The 26,761-nt window shown below is 42.0% G+C and overlaps 1 protein-coding gene across 1 annotated transcript in view; it reads right to left on the bottom strand.

Moving 5' to 3' along the window:
- Positions 1 to 26,761, bottom strand: part of mef2d (myocyte enhancer factor 2d) — a 61,093-nt gene that overhangs the window by 19,959 nt on the left and 14,373 nt on the right. Inside the window, 5 exon segments of the mRNA XM_026372423.1 lie at positions 3,232 to 3,288; positions 5,939 to 6,170; positions 12,837 to 12,996; positions 12,998 to 13,236; positions 22,108 to 22,311. Coding sequence (XP_026228208.1) covers positions 3,232 to 3,288; positions 5,939 to 6,170; positions 12,837 to 12,996; positions 12,998 to 13,236; positions 22,108 to 22,311 — 892 coding nt within the window.

The raw sequence follows: 26,761 nt of genomic DNA, 5'->3' as shown, positions 1-26,761 counted from the left end.
GCAACAATAGAAAATGTGTTTTTATTAAGAACTGACTTTAAAATGTTGCCTAAAAAAGAATAAGTTGATAAAAATTCTCCATGACTCAGTTTTAAAGTTAAAGTTTTAAACTTCCATATTTAGAGATTTAAAGTCTGTTTCTGTTTCTACAACATAGCACTGACTGTGTGTGAGTGTGTGTGTCGATGCAAACATGAATACACTGCTCATCTGAGTGAGTGACTCACAGAAACATGTTGATGTGTCTGTGGCTTTATTTATATATGATGACTGTTTGTATGTGCTTTTCTTAATACTTTACATGTGCTGCTGTCTGTGTACGAGTGTGTATGTGTACGAATGTGTGTGTGTACGAGTGTGTGTGTGTGTACGAGTGTGTGTGTGTACGAGTGTGTGTGTGTACGAGTGTATGTGTCTCTCATTACGCGAGACTGGGCGTGGGAATGTGTGGAATGCTGGGTGACGTCAATGGTGACATTCCCGGAGCCCCGAGTCCCTGGACAACAGCTGAGAATGACATATCCATGAGAGGAGGTGGAGAGGGTGAGAAAAAGGGGGAGCAGAGAGGGGAGGGGAGGAGAGGAGAGGAGGGGGGCAGCACAGGAACAGAAGACATGAGAAAAAGTCTAAGAAATGGAAGAGAAGGAGGAAGCAGTGGGAAGAGAAGAGGAGGAGGAGGGGACAGAGGGAAGGAGAAGAGCCGACAACTACACAAGTGAGAAAACAGCAAAAATGATGCAAGGGGAGAAAGGAGGGAGGAAACAGGAAAACGGGGGAGAAAGGATAAGGAGCTGAGAAGTAAAATAAGAAAATGTAGAAGAATAAGAAGAAAGAGGAAGGAGGGACGCAGGCAGCCAGGTGGATCAGGTCATCTGAGCTGCATTTAGGCGTGATGAGGTTTCATGTTTCGAGCTGCACAGATCCTGATAGTAACGTTCAACCCGACTGAACCAGACGCACATTTAGAGGATGAGAGGACAACGAGACACAGAAAATCTAAAGAAATGCAAAAGTCCCATTTTAAATTAATAAAGTTGTGTAATCAGACGGATGCAACCTAAATACTGTGATACAACAAACAAACAAACAAACAAACAAAAACACACACACGTGCAGACAGCTGGTCAGATTACTGCCCTTATCGCGTCCCTTCTAATTTAATTAGGCTCTGTAACCAACAACTGAACCAAATGAGACGACTACATGTGATTGTGAAACAGATTAGTTCAACTTCAGTCGGCTACTCTCAAAAACGTAAAATAGAAATCTCCAACAATAATCAAGACACATAAATCCATTAGAACAGTTTTACAAAAGCAAAACTTCTGCAGCAACACGACGGTGACCGTGTCATAATGGTGACCGTAACAACTAGTAACATCATTATAGAGCTAGGATTCCTCAGATTAGAGTTTGCAAAAGTGGCTCAATTTCAAACCAAATCGAATACAGCAATTACAAGTTAAACTATTCACTTGCCAAACTGTCATTAAAAAAAGACCACACAATATAAAAGACATGACCATCATGCATTTTTCCAATCACAGGCTGAGCTGGATGTTTCTCAGATTGTCAACTACTTCTGGAAAACGGCCAGAGAACTCTCACAAAACAAGCTAATCACTTTCTATTTCTATTTATACTTAATACTGAGCATGAGATCAACTCATGTTCCAAAAAGCAATGATTTGACCTTGTGGCATTACAATATTTTCTTATTTCTCTTTATGACTAACGACTACAAGACATTACAACTCAATTACAACTCAGTACATGGCGTTAAACAACACTTCTGCATTGATCTAGACTCACAGCACAGTTTCATAGAACACGCGTTCTTTCATTAATAGCTTTAAAACAATAATATAGATATTGCATCTTGGCTTTGGGAAGTTAATATAAATGTATTGATTTTTTCTTTTTTTTTTTTTTGGCCCACCTTACTTGGAGACAATATGTTTATTAAGTGAATATACAGAGAGAGAGAAAAAACGCACACCTTCCTACTATATCTATTACTACCGGCCGGCTGGCAGTATCTGTCCTGCCTAATGGGATTGAAGGGGAAAGCTCTGGCCAGTGTCAAAGTCACCTCTGAGGAGAGTCCTGTGCCAAGACAAGGGACAGTTGGGCTGGGGGAGGGGGTGTTGGAGGTGGCGAGTGGGGTGGGGCAGTAGATTATTCCAGAGAGGAGACGAGGGGGAACAGCTGACAGAGACAGGATGAAAGAGGAGGGAAGGGTGTAGATAGAGAGCTGGGGGAGGAGCAGCAGAGTAGCAGCAGGGCTTTGGTATCATTGTTACAGTCGAGATCTGACTTTACCGACTAACATGCGACTCCTCAACTCAAAGATGTGACTGATTAGAAGTTTCTAGCTTGACTGGAGTCACATCTCGGAATTGTTAGAGGAATAATCGACTAGTTAAAGCTCAGTAGATAAGACTGAGAATGGGGACGTCGTACCACCTGTCAACACACTCGGCAGAACAAACTGAATTCCATTCACTAAATTCTCAGAGAAATCTCACTGCATGAAATGGGAGTAAGTGATAAAATGTTGTTTGTGATTTGAGTGCAGTGCCCCTTTAATGCCTTTGCCCTCGGAGTGAATGGGAAACTTGCAGAACTAATCTGTTGAGACAGAGATTTAGTAGCTGAAGCACTTAAGTTAGTGAAACAGCGTAAAGTTAATCAACTTCATTAAAAGCGTGCAAAACTCGATTTTCTCTTTATCAACAACTTCACCAGAAACTACACCTAACCCCAAAGTGGATTTCAGTGAACATCTGTTACGTAACAGCTGGTGCCAACCACCACCACCAGTAATATTGTCGATTTTCAACCGTTTCCATTTCACAATTCTGGAAACACAGCCATCAGAAAAGCAGCTGACGGTATTCTCTCAGTTTCTGTTCCCTTTTCCAGCTCACTCCTCCCATTTCTCTCTCACAACCTGAAACCAATTCTGTTCTTTGGACTGTTTACAAGCAGCTTGTACTGTGACCCTCAGCTGTCGCCAGTCGACAGGTGTTTTCCTGCTGGTGTGCGAATCTGTGTGTGTGTGTTGTGGACATGTGACTGAGCCTGTTGCCACACAAAATATTCTGCATGACTTTGTGTCCAAGTCAGAATCCAAAATAATTATTTAAAAATAAAGTCCAGCAGAAACACAGAAATCAAAGATGCAGTGTGCATCTCACAAAGCACGGGAAAGGAAAAAGATCTACTCACGGACTGGACTCGGGCACGCTCCATTTGAGTTCCCCAGATCTCCTCCTAACAGAGCACCTAGGACACGAAGACACACCATGATTATTAAATATAACACCACTACGATGACGGTTCAGCTGAATACCTGAGTACTTGAATGCTTTATATGCCATTTAAAAAGAAATCATTAAATCAAGTAGGTGATTAAAAAAGTGCCTCTGCTATCGACACTCTCTTCACTCTGAAGCACCATAATTGGTTCGATTCCACATTTCCAGTTAATTTCTAGGTGCCTGCCACAGCACTTCGATGGTACTTGTCATATTTGGAGGAAAAAGCATCGGACTGATTTTCCAATGTTATTAAATTAGAAAGATTAACCTGGTGTTCAGCCAAAGGCATTTAAGAAAACATTAATACAGCAACAGTTGATAAACTATCAACATAGCTTGTAACATACACATATCAGTGCCAACTGTATTTGTTTTAGGTGAGCAGTCAACTAAACAGAATGTGAAGCAGAAGAGAAGTTCACTCGATGATCATCTCTACCAGCCGCCAGCTCGCCGTCATCTTACAGCTCTACTGTCATTCAGGCAATGAATGTGTGGCATTCAGGGACAGCAAAGAGCATAGGTCATTTGCAGTTTTAGAGCCAAATGGTTCATATCAATCAAACAAGCAGCTAAATAGTTAATTCGCACAGACTTGTTGTTACTTTATAAATGTCACGTGAATTAAAGGAAGCAGCAAAAAATTGGTATTTTACTAACCCTAACCAAGTTATTATTATTATTTGGTGCCTAAACCGAACCCAGAGGTCTTTTTCTTTAAGGATCGAAACATCAGTGTTTGATTCAGTCTTACCAAATTCCCACTAAGAGAAATCTGAGATGAGAAGAAATGTTGATTTTTAAATGTCAGCTTTATAACGTGATAATATGTTATTATTGTGTTTACTCTATAAAATATATCGCACTACTGCTTTTGCATGTTAATGCAGATTCATGCACTGTCCCTAAACAGTGCAGCATAAAACCGTTTTTGTGTTGCAAACATTATTCTCACTTTTCCCCTAAATGGCAGAGGGCATGTTTCTGTACTGATGCACATTTTCCTTCTTGTGGTACAGATTTAGTTTTTGACTTCTTTAGAAAGGCAGAAACTTGGGGCCATTAGATGTAACTGAGAAATATCTCGCTGGACAGATGCATGGAAAAATCCCAACAAGCAAAGCATGATGAATCCAAAACAACTCTAGTGATGTGGGATGCATAGCAGGCTACAGAAGAGAATTTGCACTGCTAAGGTTATGAGGAAGGGGAAGAGGAGAAGGAGGAGGGGACGTCCATTACTGCTATGTGAAACCCTCTTGCCTCGGAGAACGGCATGTTATGAAAGATGCTGTAATGCATTTGTTGCACGTTACATCACCTAATTCTGACTTACAATGAGATTACACTGGTCGGAACAAAGCTTGATAAGTAACCTTGTCTGAGACGCAAAAATGGGGCACAAATCCTTTTAGTCGGAGGGTGAAGGATTGGTTTGCCACACAGAGGCAGGAGCGTACCAGCCTCAGTCAAAGAAATGATGGATTCTGTCATTAGAAAGCAATGTGCACTTATCTGAGCAAACGGGAGTTACGCAGACTGACAGGTAAAACAAACACAGAACATCAACACTCAGACTCAGACTCAGACTCAGACTAGTTCGAGTCGAGTTCGAGTTCTACGGTCAGTTTGCTGCTTGTCAACTCAGAAAATCCTCTACAACACGCCATTATATAACCTGCGCTTCAACATACAAGGGGCAGAACAACAACACCGGTAACACCGTATGAAAAACGGCTTCAAAAACCTCCATCACTATGACAACTATGTCTATAAAAGGTAGCTGGAATAAGCCATAAGGAGCATTTAGCACTCAGTACATTGACCTGTAAGAATGACATACAGTTATTTAATGTGTGACGACGAAATGTACAAAACACAGAGCAAAGAGCAAATATAGGAAAACTGCAGTCACAAGTTTAAACAGGGGGGTTGACAGATGTGATGCATGTTCGTAAAGGTGATTATTATTATATTATAGTCATTTTAACCTTTTTAAGAGGGGTTACACTGACTGATTGTTTGATGCAATAGTTAATTCTCAGAGTGAAATGCACCTACATCTACTTTGCAGAAAATTACCTGACAATGAGAAAATGACTTTTTTGAGGTGTTTGGGTTATTTTATTTCCCTCCAAATGGGCTAAAATATGCTAAAATATTTCTCTATGGAAGAGTTGGAATTAAAGGATGAAAGAACATTTTCTGAAGTTCTCGTACAAACAAACCTATCAAATAAATCACAATCTTTTTTGAAAACAGTCTCCATTAAGCATTTTCTACACTGCAACAGAACAACCTGTCAATCAAACCATGTGGGCAGTTTCTCTGATCTTCTTTTAACTTTTAAAGTTTAGTTTTCTCAGTGTGGCTTTTTTTCCTTATTTAATATATCTTAAGCTGCTGTTGCTGCTTTCAGAAATGCAAAACTCAAGCAGACAACCATTTAGGACAGTTTAGGACAGCAAATGGAAAATCTCACATAAACAGTTTGGATCAATCAGAGCAGAGTTTATTTCTCTGAAAATGCCACTGATCATCGATTTACACACCCACCACCACGCTGCGTCGTACAGACACAGTTTTCACCAAAGCAGTCCAGCTGTGTGTCTTACCTGCGCTGGCTGGTCGCTGTGGTAACCCTGGCGACACGGTGTTCCTCTGCAGAGATGGTTGCTGTGGCGACAGGAGGCGGGGGTCTGTAAGGGTGGAGGTGACGAAGGAGGTGGTGGTGACCAGGGCGCCGCCGGGGTTGTTACTGAACTGTAGGGCTGCCGCCGCTGCTGCGTTCTGATTGGATACTGGCACGGTGACTGGCATGGAGAAGGTGGGCTGTGGGACTGTAGACTGGTGGAGAGACAGGAGGAGGGTGGGGGGGGCTTAGACTGTGGTGATTTCACCTCCGTCCACACATACAGTATGTACAGTATAAACAGTAATGACCAGCAGCAGTGCTCACAAGCCTGCAGGTGAAACACACAGTTGCACCAAAACAACCAATCACAGAGTGAAGAGCGTTTCCAAAACTACTGTAACTACTTTATAAAAGTAAAAACTTATTATATAGTATTTTATAATGTAGTGAATGAATGATACAACCTCTAAAGTAGTATTCTAAATGCTCTAAATGTCATTTTTATTCAGGAGGATTTGTGTTAGTATGAAATAATCTGACTGCGGTGAAACATTTATCCCCCGGATTTCTTTTCATGACTTTCCAAACTTATCAGACTGTGACATTACACAGTGCAGTGGAGACTTTTCCAAATCCACAAACATTTAGTGGTATAATTAACATTTTCAGTAACTGTTGCACTCACTCAATTAACCTTCAGCTCATCAAGTTATTTCTGTTATTTTCTTCAAACGGGAGAAAATCTGTGAGAACATTTAAGTCAAGTTAAGTTAAGTTTCCAACTGAATGACTTAACTTTCCTACTTCTGGAAACTGAAAATAATAATAAAAGGTCCATTGCATCACAAAATCCTCAAATGTGACTATAGTTAAAATTAAAATGAAAATAAAATGAAGCTGAATGACTAAAACTATGTGACCTGTGATAAAATATGGAAGTAAACAGATTTCCTTCAAAATGTTTTGGAAATTAACTCTTCAAACAGCCACACACACTCTCTCTCTCTTTATATCACACACACTCTCAGTTTTCGCATGCAAGGTGACGTGGTGGAAAGGCCAAAAAGCTGCGCTGCCTTTCACGTCTCATGCCAGGTTAAAACTCTTGTTGCAGCAGCAGGTTATTGGTGACATTTCATAGCGTGCATTTCACATTCCAGCTACTTCCCACCACCCCCACTGACATGTGCTCATCGTTGGGATACTTAGGAAATATCCTGCCATGTGTGACATCGCCGTCAGGGTCTAACACTCATCATATTTCAACATTTTGCTCTAAAGTATGACCTGATGTTTCTGCAAAGTGTTTAATTTCTCTACCACTACGACCTTTTTTCCTCCTGAATGAGCTGCTGTACCTCGTCACCTGAAGTGACCTAAGAAAAATGTCGACCAGACAGCCCACAGCTCCTGAAAAATCAAGGGCAAGGACCTTGGGTTGTCCGGCCATCCGATCCGTTTCACCCTGTTCCAACTCAATCTGAAAGAAGGACTTCTATATATAGAATATGGGCCAGTGCTGCACTGTACTCAAACTGCCTGGGACCCAGTTTAATGAAGAGGAGGATGAGGGCACCTTCCTGCCCTTGATCCCTGCTTCTTTTCCTTCCTTCTGCAATGTTTTGTAACTCGTGACTTTGGAGAAATAAAGAGATAAAATCCTGTTCAATCTGGTAATGTGTAATTTGAAACATTTCTAAATTATGATTAAGTTCAAGTATAAGAAAGAAAGCCTCATCTACCCTCAACAAATAATTTATGTATTACACATTAACTGTTGAAAACTTTCCTCTCCATAAATGCTGAGTGATATTCTTGCTTCTCTAAAACTAGAGCCAAGCTACACAAGAAAATAAATAATCTTGGAAATGATTCAGAAGTTATTGTCCTGTGATATGAAGCACTAGCCTGCTTTTACCATATTTATTGCTTAAATTGATTCATGTAGAAAGAGAAAGTGAGGTCAAAACCAGCAAGAAAGAGAAGTCTGTCCTCGCTGCTAGAGAAGTGAACCCCCGACTCTGTGAGATGTAGAATTAACCCGTCGGATTGTAAAGAAGACGTTTGCGAAAGCAGAGTGTACAGACAGAGCTGTAAGTGGTGTCTGGGGCAGGTGAAGACAGCAGCTAACAGCACTGCACCACTGCACACTGGCCAAGCAGAAGGTAAAGGGGGGGATGGATGGGGTTAGTTCGAGGGGGTTGAGGGAGGTGGAGGTGTGTAAACATGGAGCGTACAACACTAGACAGGATTTATCCTCAAAGTGCTGAGTGGGGAGAGTTTTCCAAGGGAGGAGTGAGAAGCTTCTCTAACCTCAAGACAAACGATCGTATCGTAAAGTAACTAAGCTGACGAGAAAACGACTATTAGGTTATTTAAGCCTTGGTGAGAAGTTTTTAAATGCTCTGAAAATAGTATATAGTTTGGTTGGTGGCTTGTCTCATGAGATGAGGAATTTGGACAGTAGTTCAAAAATCATGGCTGCAGTCCTGTTAGCATCAAATTCAATGATATTGGTCATTTAATTGTTCCGTGGTTTTCGGCCATGTTGACTTTCTTCAGGCTGACAGTGCTGCCTCTTGGCAATTTGTGTTCATTTTACCAAATCTACATCCACACCTGAGGCATTTCTCCTAGTTTAAAGCCTATTTGTGATATTTTCACCGTAATTTGTTCTCCGTCAGCTTCTGGTTGCTAGGTGATTGGTGACATAACTCCAAAACCTCTTCACTTCTTCTCTAAATATGAAATTTAAATGTGTCCTCACCCTGCTCCGCACTGTGCTCCGCTGAGCATTAATCCGTGTCTTTCGCAAATTACAAGCGAATTTACATCTACCCACTCCAACTCCACTTAACACCGATGCTCCTAATAGCAGACGGGAGGGTTAATTGGGCCCTGCCTGTCATCCTGCAGATTTAACACAGAGGACGATAAGCACAGAGAAAATAAAAAAACAAGGACCTGTTGGGTAAATAATTGACTAGGAGCTTTTCCAGAGGCCCATGTGAGGAAGCCAGAGGCCTCTTCTGTGTGAAGAGAACGAAAACTGGGGAGAGAAAGCTAACCTATTTTCCCTCAGAGGAGCAATCTCAACAAGGGTGTGTTTCATGGAAGCAAGGGTAAAGAGTGAATTAAACTCATGGCCTAGTTTCACTTTCCCTCGCTCTTGTCCTGGAAGCCTTTGAAAGTTTTCCCTTTTCAACTTTCGGATTGTCGCATCCTATTTGTTAGCAGCTGAGGATGGAACTGCGTGGGTGACCTTTTAGATGCATCTGACCAGTAAATTAGTTTTTAGTTGCTTTTTTTCTGAATCTTCTCTCTGACTCGCTTCCCACTTTCATAATATTTGAATAAAGATCAAAACACAGCGGCTGAATATCTCACTGTTCACCTTCTTCTAAAGGTCTGAGCCTACTTCAAATGAGGACTGTCTTATCTGCAGCTCCAAACACAAATTATTGATAAGAGTAGTTATATTTCCGCAGCTCTCATGACTTGAAATTACAAAATGTGTTTTCAATACACTTCAGGGGTCTCAGGGTCACACAACGCATAAATGCAATGTCTCAGAGAATCAGCTTGGCAAATGATCGTGTTGAAGGTCTTTAATGTTTACTGATGAAAACACTTTCCTATGTGGTTATATTACTTTGCTCACAGGGGACATTCGATAGTCTAATAGAGTCCATTAAGGCAAACGATGCTGCATTATTCTACTCAGCCAACTTTACTTATGCAGAGATTCTGTGGTGCATTGCAGCAACAATTTCATTTCTATTTTTAAAGAAACTAATCTAGTAGAAATGGTGTTTATAAATTACATAAAGGGGTTTCCTAATACAACAATTCAGATTATTTAATTTATTTTGCATTATCAGTCATCTCGGTGGAAATGTCAGAGAGCTTAATGTGATTTCTTCAACAGCAACAGTTTTATATTGATTTCATCCTCAACTGTGACTTTGTTAGATCTGATAGATCTTTACTTTATTGAACATCTTACATTTGATTAAAGACTGAAATCTTTGTTATTTGCTAAGAGTGAAATTAAATGCTTCTGCACTGTGGACAGTGTGAAAGATTTTAAATCATATCTAATGATGAAAGACAAAACTAAAGCAGATGTGATTAACGCTTTTTTCTGCTCACATTTCTTCGGAGCTGCTACAGGAGACATTCAAGATATTCAGCTCCTTGCTCAAGGGCACAACAGCTAGTTGTTAAAGGAGAAAATCTATTTCTTATTCAATTTTCATGACTCAGAACAGGATCAAAAAATCCCTCCGGTAAAAAAAAGCTCCCATTTTTTTCGCCTACCACGATGCCAGAGCAACGGGAACAGATCCGTTAGCTCGGGGTTCGTCTAGCCAAGTGTCCTGCCCGTTCTCCCTCACCACTCTCTCCCTATCTCAGGAGGTATTTTAGTACAAGTGGGATTAAGCTTGTATATCCCAGCCCCTAGCTGTCATGGTGGGGATTATGATGCTGAGGGGAGGAGTGGTGGGTGGTGCTCTATACTTCCGTTTGCTGGTGCCCTGTGAAAGGTGTGCTGGGCAAACCAGGCAAGCTGGCTGAGAGACAGGGTTAGTGTTGTGATGGGGGTGAGGATGCTACTCGTTAGCGGCGTTCGGCTAGCATCCAACTGGCGAGCGCCAAGAGATGAGGCTCTCTAGGGGTGGTGGATTATATTCTATTCTTCCTCTGCTGCAGCTTTTCTTTTCTAAGGGAAGCTTTTAAGAGTCATTTCAGCTCAGTGCTCACACAGCACAGAGAGGCTGATCGAGCCCGGGTCAAACTCACAAGGAGAGAAATTCATTGGGTTGATTAAATTAAGAAGCAGCTCGTTTTCTCTATTAGATCTGCTCTGATGCATGTGAGATGTTGGCATCTGACAACAAGGTTTCTTTGGTTCACTTATGATTGATCTACTGCACTGTACCATAAAGTGGAAAACAGTTCTTTCCATAGGATGACTATGATGGGAGTGTTGGGTGTGTTCACCTTCATTTTGCAGCACTGTAACACAACCCCATCTGGAATTAAGGTTTTGGTCGAACACTATACCAGAAACATTTATAGACAGAGCTACAACAACTATAATGAATGAAAGATGTCTATGTACATTAAAGAAAGAGAGAAAACCAAGAAATGCATCAAGTAAACAGAGTTCAAACAACCTGGCTTCTAAAACTACTACTAAGCCTGTGCTCATAGAGCAGGGGTTACGATACATAAAGTTTTTTGTTTATTTGTTTTTTACCATGTTGTCATGATGAAATAAACAAAGAGGGAAGACATGGATATGACTGTTTATTTAAATGGTATAACACTTCTGCAACAGGCTCAACAGAAACTACTGCATTGGTCTGATTTATATCTACAGGTGTACCTAATAATGTGGCTATGTAAGATATATTCCATTAGTTTCACTGAGTTAGCAGTTTACTTTAGTGCTTGTGTTACAAATCAAACCGTTTGTTTAAAACCTGGCTCGTCATCTAATCACGTATCCAGAGTAAACAGAGTAAAAACAACTTTTCTGTTAAGCAACACCACATTTATAATTGTATAAATCAGCTGTCTATCTCTCCTGCAGTGCCTCAGTGACTGTGTCCCATCCCAAGTGACCAATCAGAGAGGCAGGCAGACAGGAAGAGGGGCTACAAATTGAGTGCTACTCATTAAAGTGACATTAATGGCATTATTGAGCACAGAGGAAATAATGAATCACAGAGAAATTGGCACAGGAGCGCAGCGGTAAAAGGGGTTTGGCAGAGCGCCAGTCAGGAGGCAGAACCTGGATAATGTCAGGAGCACATCCAGTCGGAGGAGCGGGTCTACACTGGGACTAAACTGACCACAGTAATAAAGTGAATGACAGCCCGTTAGCAGCTGCACCCCGGATCTCTCAGCTACCTGCATTATGTCAGGCAGACTCAGCCCTGGTGCACAACCTGTCTGTAATTGCACACTTGTTTCTTTAGTGTTGCTAAGTATTACACAACTGGTATTTCAGACAAGCCACCAACCGCTCAAAGGCATGCTCCAAACGTGTTGATTACCATAAAGCATGATTTCCCCTTGCAATAACAGTTGCTATGCCAACTTTTGTGAAAACTAGGGACCTAGTTAGCACTCTCTCCCTCTGTTGTTTATTCTTGTACATTACTGAACTTGCAGAGGCATCAGAAACCGTTTATTAAAGCCAGAATCCTCCTGAGGATGCTCTTCACTGTGATGACTCTAACTTCAGATGAATAACAGTAATGCGTGCCCTATTTGGTGTTATATTGTTTTTTTCAAGTTCTGAAGCGCTAAAAAAATACAATTAAAAAAAGGCCTCATCTTCATTATTTTTATTTTATTTTATTTTTTACTTTAACTCAGTGTTAGTCCTCTTGTCCTTTTTAATAAGATAAGATATGAAATGTGCCAGTACAGGAGGACACTGTCAAACTTCTCATGACATTGTTTATAAAAATAATCGTGAACTACAGCCTGATAAAAGGATCGATGAAGGTTTATAGATGAAATACATTTGTTTATAGACTGAATTGATTAAGATCAACATTATTGCATTGAACCAGGGCTTCAAATAAAGTTCAATGACTCTCTCCCTGTGCTTCTTGCTCTGTCACACACCATCAGAGGGGGTTGGGGGTAGTGATTTGGAGGGTGTGGGGAGGTGGTGTTGGTAAAAGGTGAAGGGGAGAAGGTAAAGGGGTGGGGAACTGTGAGGGCGAGTGCACTGTGAGTAGTCAGGCTGCCGTCAGCAGCCAGAAAACCTCTGGTTGTCTGGTCAGCGGCAGCAGCAGGGCACCAACATGAGGAGGGGGCAGGGTTACGCAGGGGTAGTGGGTGGGGGCAGTACTCACTGACAGCCTATAGTTCTGCATCATTTTATCAAACTCCTCGTCAATTTTTTTGTATTTCTCCTCAGTGCGGGGGGTGAGGGAGAAGGGCTCCTCGGGGTCTGGGCTCTCAGAGTCCCGGTGCTCTTTCTTGTTCAGAGCCTTCGTTCCCCAAACAAAAGAAGAAGAAAAGGGCAGACAGAGAGGGAGAGAGAGAGGTAGATAGAGAAAGACAAGAAGAGGAGAAAGGGTAGGTTAGATAAGGTGATAAAAGTGTGATTGTACTCACGCCGTAGCGTTTGAAGAGGCTGTCCAGGTCTTCGGTCTTGCGGTACTTCTCGTCATTTAGCGGGCTTTGGTCAATGGAGTCGTCGCCATCGGGCTCAGGGCTGTTGCAGCCGTTAAAGCCTTTCTTTCGCAACGTCTGAAGCGGTCAGAGGGGGGTAGAGGAGGAGAAGGAGGAGGCACATTTACATTTCATTTTTCATGCACATTTTAGGATTACCATTTGATTATTTTCACACTTAGATGGAACATTATGACCTTGACATTGACATTGACATATTTATTGACAGTTATTTTTTTCAAGGAGTAAAAAGAAAACATCCTCCGATAATCCTCATCGATTTGTGAGGTCAGTGTTTGGGAGGAAGTTATTACCACTGAATCTGCACTCTCTCACCTGACAGGTGCTCTCAGGAGGTTGTGAATTACAAGAGCGGAGAAACTACCGAATACAATTCTAAACATAGTAAGCGTTGAAAGCAGAGGGATGTAGCCTGAGAAAACAAGCACCCCCATTTTCACCAAGTGCACAGGATCTGCTGTGGCTTCCCATGACACATTTACAGGGCAAGACACTATGTATAAATCTGAGCTGCATGTCAGAAGACACACTGAGGCATCACACCTCTGCACACACCGGCTAATCAACAGCGTTAGTAATTGGTGTGAAGCTTTGCGGTGAAGAAAGTGGTTGAGCAAAGCAAAAACGTAATGGCTGATTTAGGAAGCACGTGGTGGTGTTAGCACCGCAGCTAACGGTAGTCAGGTTGTGTCAAGTGTTAGCACACTTTAGAAAGGGCGAGAAGAAAAAGAGGAGAGCGTGGAGAGAGAGATAGAGGCTCTTATTTTGAGAGGATTCTGCTAAACAAGATTTGCCATTAAGTAGCTTTGCCTGGTGGGGCTTTGACCACACAGCCAAGCAGATACAGATCCGTGCAGCAAAATGGATCCTAAACTGGAGCTGGAGAGATTCCTGTGGTCCAAATTCAGGCTTTAGCCCTGAGTGGTGCAAAAAGAGAAGAAAATCCCTCGCCTTGAAATCGATCAACAAAAGGAAGTAGAATGCAGCACTATGTAAAAAACATTGGTAATTGAGTAAAAACCTTCTTTTTAAAATGAAAACAAATGCACCATAAAAATATTACATCTGATTCTTCTTCAGAAAGAATTTCCCAGACCGGTCCATTTTGTTTTAGTCCATTTCCATCGTGGGGAAGTTTATATTTTCTTTTTTGTGGAAACCTATTGACAGACATGTTACACAGGAGCTTACAGTCACCCATCCTTACTACACTGCCACTAATGTTCCACTGTCTTCACCAGTTACATAGTTAATTTGTCTATTGTACCTACCGTACAGGGCAGGTAATGTACACTGTTGTGTGTGTACACAATTGTGTTATGCTTCTGAGAAAGAGCCGTGAAACTGAACCACAGTAAAGCTGGTTGTTGGAGCCTGCAACACCACAATATTCTGTGGAGGAGCATTCAGTATATTTGACACAGAAGCACAAGTCAAATTTAAATATGTTGGAAAATCAAAATGTAAAAATGCAGAATTTATTAAATACATTTTTACAGTGCATCACTTCATAGGTTATCTACAGTATAAGGAACAAAGTACTTGAATATCATGCTCAGTATGATATTCACCATGTTTTCTTTAATTAACAACCACCTGCTGTGTCAAGTGTGACTGCCGTGTAGTGGTGGTCTGATTAAAACATAAGCACATGTTCCATGACTCCCACTGCTAAGTGAAGATGATTCAACTGCATGCAATTCAGTCTTGGAAGTGGAGCCGGCGGGAACTTGTACCTGCAAGAGCTCCCGACTAAACCCTGAGGAGGCGGAGACAGAGGTTCTTTTATTTTTGGATAAATTAGCCTTAAATCCTCAAAACAGGTGAGGGCAAGAGGGTAATGATGCCATTTGGAAGTCAGGGTACAAAGACTTTCAGTTTTAATAACAATAGCACTCTTTGATATAAATCTCATTAAAACTCCAAGCCATTAATATCATCCCAGTGTCAAAGCAGCGTTTTATCTACCCACTGAAACAGGTTATTAGACAGATTTGTTCCAACACGGAGACAGTCGCCACGATTCAGCTGTTCAGTCTCACCAGAACAAGTCGGTGCTCTGATCTGAGGCTTAATGGAAATCTAACATGTACAAGTCCACAGTTCATGGAAAACACACTCCGTGGTGGCAGTTGGTGTGTGAATGTCTGTGTGTGTGCTCGAGTGTGTGCTCTGACCTAAAAATCCAGGGCTCCAAAGAACCGTAGGAAAAATAAAACAAACAAACCTAAAACAAATTTCACCATGACAATGACGGCATGTGACAGAGGGCTGGGTGGAGGACGTGATCGAGGCGTGGACCTCCTGCCCCAGACTGTCAGCACACAGAGAGATAAAGAGCCTGCAAACAAAACTGTGATGACACTGGAGCTGCGTTGGTGCATCGTTCACATGGACTGGCACGCACTACACACTGATTTGTACTCGTGCACTTCTGAGGACTGCCAGTGTGCAAGTGTGCATTGTCTCAGCGTGCTTCTTCTTTTTCTCTTTTGAGCAGAGGGCAGCTGTAACACTGCACATTAATTAAGTTCTTTGAATATTGAATTCCTACAGCCGGGACACTAAGTTGACCCTCACATTGTGTTTGGAGGAGTTGAGGAGCAGACAAAATGTCCTCACTTTATGATGTCCCCACTCCCAAGGTCTTCAAATGAATATGGTGTTACTGTCGATACTGTCCTTCCTAAACTGTCTCTACTTTCTTTCACTCAGTATTTATGGACTTCACAGGATTCTCTCTCACTTTCTCTCATGTAAACACAACAGATATTTTGTGAACATTACAGTGCAAACATGGGCATCTTCCTCTCTCAGTTTCTTTCTCGCTCTTTCTCTCGCAGTGAACATTTTGTGTTACAGTACATACACATGCTCTCCCTCCCTCTCTCTCTCTCTCTCTCTCTCACACACTCTCTCTGTAGTCCACTGATCAGCTTGTCTCTCAGTCAGTTAGCCATCTGTTCACCTGTCCACCACCACGTTTCTCTCTCCCCCTCTCTCTCGCTCTATTGTGTTGCCAGGGTAAGATTCACCCTGCAGAGCACCACGCCGGCCTCTGACTGGCTGCGGCGGCTGACAAGCCCCACCCCAACCTCCCTCCCTTCTTTCTTTCCCGTCTGGCTTGCTCGCCCACCCACCCGCCCTCTTGTTTCCAGCTCTCCATGAAGCAGCGCTGCTGCTGCTGCTGCTCTCTCGCTCTTTCCGTCTCTCCCCCGGCCCATCACCTTTAACGCTGCTCTCGCTCTCTCACTGAAAAGTGCAAAGTCTCACACTCGTCCTTCTGTGTTTTCGCCCCTTAACAGCTCTCCCTATTTCCTGTAATATCTCCGTATGTGACTCTCCCTGGTCGCTCATTTCCTCTCACCCTCCTCTCTCTCCCTCATCTTTTTGTTCTTTTTCCCACCACTCTCTCACCCCCTGTCCTCTTTTGCCCTGCTCTCTCACTTGACCTGTTCCCGGAGCTTTCCCACCATCATTTCTTCACTTCTCTTCCTCGTTCTCCCTCTTCCCTTCATCCCGTCCTTTCTTCTTGATCCGTTTATTAAAACTCTTTTTCATTTGAGTGTCAATCACTGTGAAAAGTTAGCACTGAATGTCTGGTCAGATTTATAATCTCAATGACCTCAATAACCAATCACAGCCCAGCAGCCGTACCCCTCTGGCTCTGACTCAAATGATTTATCCATGAGGTTTATGGACCTCTGCTCTCACCAGCTCCTGGGAGGCCTTGAGATGACTTGCTTGGTTACAGAGGAAGCTAAATATTTGGGTACTATGTGTGTTGGCCAAAACAGATAATGTCTCGACCCAGATCAGTGTAGGTTGGCAATGCTGCACTGATGGAGGAGGAACAAAAGGCCGCCCCACTGGAGGCGAAATTGGGTAGACACTAGACTCATTAATGAACATGTCTCAGAAATTCTGTGTCTGTTTTTGTTTGTTTCTGGGGGGAGGGGGCTCATTGTTCATCATTCATATCATTCATATAAACGAGCCTGGAATTAAGTCACATCATCAATCAAGAGTTTCCAGAACTTAATGTGTTTTTAATGGAGTCTTGGCCCTTTGTCAATGTAGAGCTATTCATCATTTTGTAAGAAGGGTCAGAATTTGACTTGTGGACATAATACTCAGAATGTGGCATAATGATGTTCACCACTGGATTCACCTTTATCAATTTTCTGACCTCAAAATGCTGCAGAATGACAAATAACGCTGGTTACTGTCAACTTTTCGGTTTCTTTGTTTATAGTGTTTAAACATTGTGTTTAACACTGAGGTCAGTACAAGGCATGTAAGACTGTTTGACATCTGTAAATATCTGTAAATGTTGTCTAAATAATTACATATGTATATATACATATAAATATATGTGTGATTATGGCAGCTCAAAGAATCAGTTACTTCAGGGGTGGGTTTTACAGACCATGAGGCTCCCCTGCACTGACACAGGAGGTTCAGGGTAGTGCCCAAAGTCTTAAAGCCCTTGCAGTAAGACCTGCCTTTGGGCCCTGCCTTCGTTGAGCCGCTTAAAGGAAAAGGGCATCCCCCTTCTCCGCCCATCGTGTTTTCTCTCCCCAGCTATTCATCACCGCTCTTTTAGCATTTCGCTCTCTTGTGTTCCCTCTGTCTCTCGCTCTCTTCCTCCCCTTGCCCTGATTGGGATCTGCAGTCAAGCAGATTAACACATTCTGGCAGGAGAGGCAGGCTGCCCACACACACACACACACACACACACACACACACACACACACACACTCACTCTCTCAAGCAGCACGTGCATCTCAGAGAGAGGCTGTGTGTGCATATGTATTGCCTCTCAGCCTTGCACTGGAGTGAAGGAATGTCTAACCGTGTGATGAATACCGAGCCCATGCTCTCTCTCTCTCTCTCTCTCTCTCTCTCTCTCTCTCACACACACACACACACACACAGAGATACTGTGTGTATGTACAGTAAATGCACAGTGACATACACTCAAACACAACAGTCCAGTGTGACTGTGCGTGCATGGATGAGTGTGTGTGCCTGCGTGACTATATCCACACTTCATAATTTATACTCAAAAGCACTTGCTTGGAGAGACTCGCAGAGGCAGAGCGGCAAATGGGCACATTTTGTGACTATCCAATTATCCTCTCTCTCTCTCCCTCTATACAGCTCAGCTCACACCATGTGCAGAAATTCTTGCAACTTTATAATCATTGTATAATATATCCACATTCCCTTGAAAGTCCCAACATTATATAGAAAGTGTTTCTGTTCAAAGACCATGACAAGCGACCGATCATGGCCTTTAAATGTACAATGATTCAATGTGACCCATATAAAAGCTGGAGGGAGCAAAACCCACTCCAACCAAATACGGTGATGACTCAGGTGTTAAATGTTTTAATAAAAGCCTGAATATAACAGCTGCTCAGTTCAAACACATACAGACAAATACAGAGTCGAGCTTTAAGACATATTAACTGAGGATTTCCTACAGAGAAGTGGAGGGAAACAGAAAGGACTGAGAGATCACTGAGCACATTAAAAGTTAGTTATTTTATAGGATTTGGTGACATTTAGAAACGAGAGTACGCCGGTTTTCCACCTTATACAAATCAGCCCACTCTGCTCCGCCTTTCTACCATCTGCCACACTATGCATTACTCTGCACAGCCCCTAAGATATTAGTCTTTATCAAATTTCAATAAATAAAAAGCTGCAAAACAGAAATTGCTGGAACTGGTGGAATTGGAATTGGAGTATCTCTGCACTGCTGAAGAATCCTGTCAACAGTTACATATAGCAGCTTTAAATACTAAGGTTACTATGACTCCTTCCAACCCTAATGATTCAGAAAGCCACTGCAAATGCAAGATAATAAGGATTCATGGAAAATAGTCGGCACAGATGACACCAACACCCACATAAGGAGGTGTGTGTGCTGCAACACATCTGGCAAAAGGGAACAGCTGAGGACAAACACCGGATAAAAGTTTCTCAGTGCCTCCTGGCCTACAGAGAAGACGAGCGAGGTAGTGGGAGGTGAGAAGCAGCACTGAAGTCGGTATAGGAGGGAAGCTCCCATGTAGGACACACTAACATACACACAGAGGTCGACACACAACCGAGGGGCTCACCAGGCCTGAATATTGTATGAGGTGTTCTCATGGGCCACTGCAGAGCGTGCAAACGGAGAGCGATGTGGACGTGTACACACACACAAAGACAGAGAGAGAGAGAGAGAGGGGAAGAGACAGAGCAACACACTTGACAACAAACGCATGTACACACACAAACAGGGCCAGTGGAGCTTGAGCTGATGTGGCCCAGAGCAGCCCAAAGCCGTGCCACGACACACACTCTCACACACACTCACACACACACACACACACTCACACACACACACTCACACACACACTCACACACACACTCACACACACACTCACACACACACTCACACACACACACACACACACACACACACACTTGCATACACTTAAGAGCCATCTGCAGCTGGAGATACAGCCTACAGAAAGGCTTTACTGCTGACACTCTGAGACAGACAGAAAGAGAACGTTCGAAAAGAAGGGAAAAACTGTCGTGACCGAGTGAGTCAGGATATTTGGAGGTAGAAAACTCTTACCTTCAGCCCACTCGAATCTAAAACTGCTGTACTGACACTTTCACTGAGATTTCAGCAATTACTGGACATAAGCGCTTAATGGCTGGAATCTCACTGAATCTATTCTGCTCTGGATCCAAAGACCTTTTAAACTAAATAATAACCAGTAAGGTCTCACATTCCTGTTTCCACCACACCACATTATAAAATGGGTCAAATGACTGTAAGGGATTAAATTTTTTTTTTGTTGCTTTGCTTGAGATACAATGTTTGCCCGTGACAGATTAACAAAGTCACCCTTTGTGTTGTTTGCAAAGGACAAGTCAGGATGTTCATTACATAACTTGACAAAACTGGAAACCAGAGCAAATGAGACAGTATAAAAGTTTCTATTCTAGACGTTTGTGAATTATCAGAAAGTACAGAAGTGGTCTGAATTTTTTCTTACATCAGAAAAATCATAGTAAATAACTGGAATTTCTAACAGGTCTGTAATATATTTTAGAGTCTTCTTTAAAAGAGCATTTTCTTATGGTTTGCAAAGAAAAGAAAAATAGTGAAGTATTTCTTGTTTTAACCTTCCTCATAGCATCTCAGGGAAACTTTGGTAATTTTATCTTTAAAAGCCAACATTAAAGTGTTAGCAGAATTTTAAAAAAACTGATGGATAAGCTCATAATTAGAGTATCGACACCTACAGTACAGTATGTACTAAACCAAAGTTGGGACTGTTTGGGATCGAGAAACTACATTTGCACCACAACTCCTAGTCAACACAATGGAGAAGTAGAAGGAAAGCTGCAATATTTGTAACACACCACGCACTAGTTAGCCATTCGTTTCCAGTAGATGTTTGTGGATGGCTTCTGAGAACTTTGAGAAAAAAGAAAAATGTCTTAAAACTGCAGTTAGAGGTCAGAAGAATCCCCCAGGGGTTCATGAGATGAATCAAACTTTTCTCAGTCTTTGAAGCCTCAGGGCTTCTTCCAATAACGTATTTGATAAAACAGCCTGAAAGGGGGGAAATAAATCTCATCATTTAGAGTCAAAGTTCACCACTTCTGGGACGCTGCTTTGTTTTCAGAAGCTGTGAATCAAAAACTGGTAGAGAGCAAAAATTTGAAATTGACATTTAATCCTATTGAAATAATCTGTTCGGAGTTTTAGGAGCAGTCATGAGGTTTCACACTCAAAATCGTGTTTAGTATGTTTGGTGTGGTTTTCGAAACCTAAATAATATGCCAACGTAACTAAATTTAAATTTCTGATAATACAGAAATAAAACTTTAATGTAAATCGAATGTATTTCAGAAAATACAGATGATTCTCACGTGGAACTACACTGAGACTTGACCAATCAAGTCAAGCCAAGTGAGATCTAGCTTGAAGTTAACGCTCTATATGAAGCCTAAGTGCTGTACTGCAATGTACACAGCTCACTGAATCATACCTAATCATCCTGTGTTCAAATCATGAGAGGCCATTATGTATAAAAGGGTCAGCATGGCATGTACTGTATATGTGCTGCCTGTTCTGAGAAGCTACAGCAAAGGTTGTATCACACAGAGACGACAGAAAAAGTTAAAAAGATGTTATTACAAAAACCAAATGAGTGTCGTCCCCCCGACTTCTCTTGTAACCTTATCGCTGACCTCTCCTCAAGTTAATATGCAAATGAACAAACATGATTTTTCAGCTGCCCTGCAGCTCTTTCCTAGATCTGGTGGCCTTTACCATCAGTTGCTGCAGTTGTTGGAGAGTTCTCTGGGAAACAACAGGACCAGTGCCAGAAGGGTGAGGCCCAGATGTTCCTATATCTACTGTCTCTGTAGGATAGCAGGCACTGAGCCAGAATACAACACTGCTACAAACTGGACTCAACTCAGAACTGGACTGGACGGGGCGAGAGTTATACAGAAGGTTTTGAGGTTTTGGAAATCTGGATGAAGTTCACTTTCACCCATTCAGCTGCAGACGATAATCTACTGGTAGACAGAACCAGACTGGATTCAGGGATTCATTCTGGACTAAAGATATGAGAAACAGGTTTTATGCAGTTTAACAAACTGGTCTGCAACGAACTGGACTGGCTTTGGTTGACTAAAGTGGACTTAATTAAGTCTCAGTCTGAGAGAGCGAGATTAGATTAATTACGATTAAATTAATGATTCCACTGGAGGAAAATCAACTCTTGTCTTAGAGAAAATGATTTTTAAACATCTGTGTGTAGAAGATCCATCAGTTAACACGTTTATTCACATTTATTCAGGAGGTCAGTGAACTTGAAACGTCACCCCCCTCCCGCGCTTTACCTCGATGATGTCGGCGTTGGTCCGGCTCTCGTGCGGCTCATTGTATTCTGTGTACTTGAGCAGAACCTTGTCCATGTCGGTGCTGGCGTACTGGAACAGCTTGTTGGAGTGGTTGAAGATGATGAGGGCAATCTCGCAGTCGCACAGGACGCTCAGCTCGTACGCCTTCTTCATCAAACCAAACTTCCTCTTGGTGAACGTCACCTGTTGGGGGGAGACGGCGAGACAGGAGATATTTTAAAAAGCTTTTACACAAAATTAGCAAATGTTCCATTTCATATTTCAATAGAGGGAGATTATTCAGCTGCTGATAGAATACAGCAGACTGATGGTGCAGGAATCTGCTTTATTGTCAAGTTTCATGTAACCGATTCTTATTACAAGCTTATCTTTTACCAAAGAGGAAACTGAACTGGGGATAAGTTGACCCCTGCTTTAAGAACACCATGTCTAGCAGGAGCCCCTTTGCCCTAAGTGTGTGATGATGGGGACCCAGAACAGGACCAGAGCTCTGAGGATGTCAGAGATTACAGATATTTATTTTAAGAACTGCTTTCAAGGGGCCAAAAAAATCTCCAAGGACTGCAGAGTGTGAAGGTTAACAAATGGACAAGTTACAGGCTTTTAGAAAATACTGACTGATAACTGATCTTTATCCCCATCAAACATCCCTGCAGACAAAACACAAGTTAAAAATAAACAGACATTTATACCGGACAGTTCTGATATACATGTACCAGCAAACAAGTCAACTTTCTGTTGTCCCCAACTGAAGGCCAACTCAGTACACATGATTAATTAATGATTAATGATGCACTGCATGTTCAGTGTACATTAACTACTTTATACTTTATCTTTGGCTCTTTATACTTGTGTGCACAGGGGTCTGCCCAGTTTTTGCAAGATGTGATTAGAAACAACTTGATGCATGAGGATATAAAAGCCTGAGTGAAGAGGAAACCAGCTGAAATTAATGTACAAACTAATATAGAAGAGGTTGTTTAAAGTGAAGACACAGCCACAGCTTTAGAGAACCAGGCAGAACTTATAGAAATAGTTTTAGCTTATTTGCTTTTTAGAGAAGAGTTGTTATACCACTCTAGCCTGATTCTATCAAAAGCAAGAAGACATCTTTATATTTCTATATTTTTTCTATACAAGTGTGAAAAAAAAAAAAAAAAAAACTCAGTGACTCAATTTCTCAATTTGGCAGGAAAACGAAAAAGCATCTTTCCCAAAATGTCTATTATTCATTTATGGCTCAGCTTCAGATTATTCTGGAGCGGAGATGTTGGATCCTTATTTAAACAGAAATAATCATTTGAGCTTTTTTTTTTTTTTTTAAATCACGATGTTATGGTGGTAGGTGAGTCTCATGGTTTGCACGATGGGGTGGGGGGGCAGGTTGAGTATCTGGGACAAAACAGGATTGATAGAGAAAAGTGCTGTTTATTAAACATACAAGACAGAGACATTTTTAGGAAACAGACTTTAAGACAGTGTCGAAACATGCTCTCCTTCAAATACCCGATATATATTTTACACACGGGCTTTCTCGTCTCTCCACACGTCTTCTCTCTCCCGTCACATTCGCTCCCCTCGTCGTTTTCACACTCTGTTATGCTCTTTTCCATGCTCTCTTTCTATGTCGCACACTCTCTCGTGCTCTCTTCTCCACACTCTCCTTCTGTCACGCATTATTTCTCTCGTTCCCTCTCACACACACTATTGTACAAACCCCCTCAGTTGTGAACAAGCAGAAGAGAACTGAGAGTGTTACTGAAGCACAGGGTCCCTTGTTGTCTGCTTGGCTTTAGAAGCGCTTCCTTGCTATAACCCAACTGGTATCTACAATCCAGGGAGATTTGGCTTTGTTTGGAATAAACACACAGGATTGCGCAAACACAAACACACACAGGGAGAAAAAGGTTAAGAGAAGAGAGAAGCAGAATAGCTTCAGGTAGAGCTACAATATCTGGCGTTTGATCTGGGAGAAATGGAAATGAAATGTGTACACAGATGGCATGGTGGAATCAACAGAAGCTGTCAAACGAGGCAGAAAAAGTCTGCAGCTAGCACGCTGCTCCACGGGGCACGCCCACGAGTGACATCAATCCATTTTCCATTAGACGTAAAACACCTGTGGTGACATCACTGAGCGGGGGTGTGGCCTGAAGAGCAGCATTCTTGGCTTCAGCAGTTTGTTTTCTAGACAACAAACAGTTGTCAATCAAACTTACTCTGGAAAATTTCCCTATAAGACTTATTGAAGTCAGATTCAGGCTCAAATCTTTTTTAGTTTAGTTTTACCAGCTTGACAAAATTCAGAGAGAAACTGTTGACAACTATTAGATGGGTTGCTGTGAAAGAGTTTTTCCCCCAAATGAAACTTGTAGGTTTCATTTTTTTTTTTTTTGTTTGTTTTTGAGTGAAAAAGTTTGACAAATTCTTGATAGATTCTAGATTTCAGATCCTTTCACATTAATTTGAAGTTGTCCAATACTGCTACAGTTTGCTGAACAAATGTGAAAGGACAAGAAAAAGTAAGTGAACTTGCAGTTTCTTGGTTTTCTACAAGGATTGGTCATGAAATTATATCTGATCTTCTCTAAAGTCACAAATCATGAAGCCATCGTAGAGTGGAAAACGAAGTCAGGATGGCTGTCTGCAGTAATGCAGCAGGATGATAACCCTACACAGTAAAGTAGATCTATCATTGATCAAAACCCAGATGTGAACCCAACACAGATGCTTTGGAATGACCTCAACAGAGCCGTTCACACCAGACGCCTGAGCTGAAGAAGTCCTGTTAGGAAGAATGGTCCAAAGTTCCTCTTGAACTCTGTGCAGGTCTACTCCACTGCTATGGGAAGAGCTTGGTAGATGTTATTGCTCCCAAAGGTGGTTCAACCAGTTATTAAAGCTCTTACTTTTTGCACCATCACTCCGTCTGTGTCATGGGTGTGTTCAGTAAAGACACAAAAGACCATGATGGTTGTGTTTTATCAGTTAGAAAATGTGTTCAGATTTATGCAGAAAATATTCAAGTACTAAATACTAGGTACTAAGTACTAAATACTAGGTACCAAGTACGAAATACTAAGTACTAAGTACTAGTCTGCGATGAGCTTAACTAAATGAAACTAATCTAGTCAAAGTAATAAATTAAAGTTTCTTTTATTTTCCTGCTAACAAACTAAACTTCAAACTAAAATATAGTTTACAGACACTGACCATACATCTGAACTCGGGTTTACCTGCACTGATAGACTACGTCTCTTTGACTGAATGGAATTTAAATGAATTGAATAAGGAAAGAAAGAGAGGAAACGATGGAGGAGATAAGATAGAGACATGGAGCCATGTGACACCTTCGATCTCGCCATCGTTCTGTCCCACCTCTCATCTCTACCCGTCTCTCATTATGTCGCCCTTGTTTTCTCTCCCCTCTCTCTACTTTCCACATCCTCCCTTCATCACATCCTCCCTTCATCTCGTCCTCCCTCTCTCTCCCTCCTTTCGCGCTCGCTCACTCATTGCTTCCTGCTGCCACAAATCAAATTATATCGGGGTCGTATCCATGGGCAACCGACTCCCCTCCTGCCTCCCCTCCGCCCCCCATTTCCCACCTCATCACACACTGCTACCATCATCTTACCTCCCTCGCACTCTCTCCCCCCCATCTTTATCTCTGTGCATATCTACATCCCCCCCACCACCACACACACACACACACAAAGAATGAGCAGATAAATTATGTGGCGATGGCAGAAAGGCAGGAAATTACGGCGATGCAGGATGATGACAGTGGTTGGTGATGAAGAGACAAGCCACAAACAACAACATGTGCTCTGCTAACAAACTGTAAGGTCACCGACCAGTGCTGAAAACAAACATCATGAGTCCAAACATCTCAAGAAAACCCATTTTTCTTTCCTCTTCTTTTCTTAGACAAAGCGGTCAGCAGGGTAGTGACTTTGGATCTCAGTTCTGATCCTGCTGTTTGCCACAAAGGATAAACAAGCTGGAGGTAATTGACATTAAGAGCAGAACTGCCAGGTAACCAATGGCAACTGAAGAATAAGACATCCTCAATGAGAAAGAAAGAAAGGGGGCGACTGGTTTCAATTGTGTGTGCGTTACTGTGTATGTGTGTCTTTGCGAGGTTGTGGTTGTGCGGCAGATGGATGAGGAAACCACCGCTGACAACCGCAACCTCCTCTCGCTATTTCCTGTAGCCAAAACCTCTTTCAAAAGCTCGCTTACACAGTCAGGTCTGAACACTCGGAGCGAGATTCTGATCCTTGTCACGCCGCGTTGTGGTAACACAAACATTTTTAAAGTCTCAGCGCTGAAGATAACAATCAGGGATCAAAGTTCACTTTCTATTAGAACAACTTATTTAGTTCACTGATTGAAACACAATTTCTAAATGTTCTTATTGTTCAATTCAGGCCACTGTAGTTTCACAAGTCAAAGTCACATGACTCTGACATGCAACTCTCCCGTTTGACACACAGAGTTAAATTATGGTATGCATGCTGGTACTAAAACAATTTGTAGAAAACACAGTCAGTTCATGTTCTGATTCTGGGTCAGTTTTAGATTAATTCAGAATCTGTAGTGTTCTGTGTAGAGCAGCGACTGAGCATTT

This window comes from Anabas testudineus, chromosome 16, assembly GCF_900324465.2.
Source record: "Anabas testudineus chromosome 16, fAnaTes1.2, whole genome shotgun sequence".
NCBI classification, from domain to species: Eukaryota; Metazoa; Chordata; class Actinopteri; order Anabantiformes; family Anabantidae; genus Anabas; species Anabas testudineus.
This window is presented reverse-complemented; position numbering and strand designations above follow the sequence as displayed.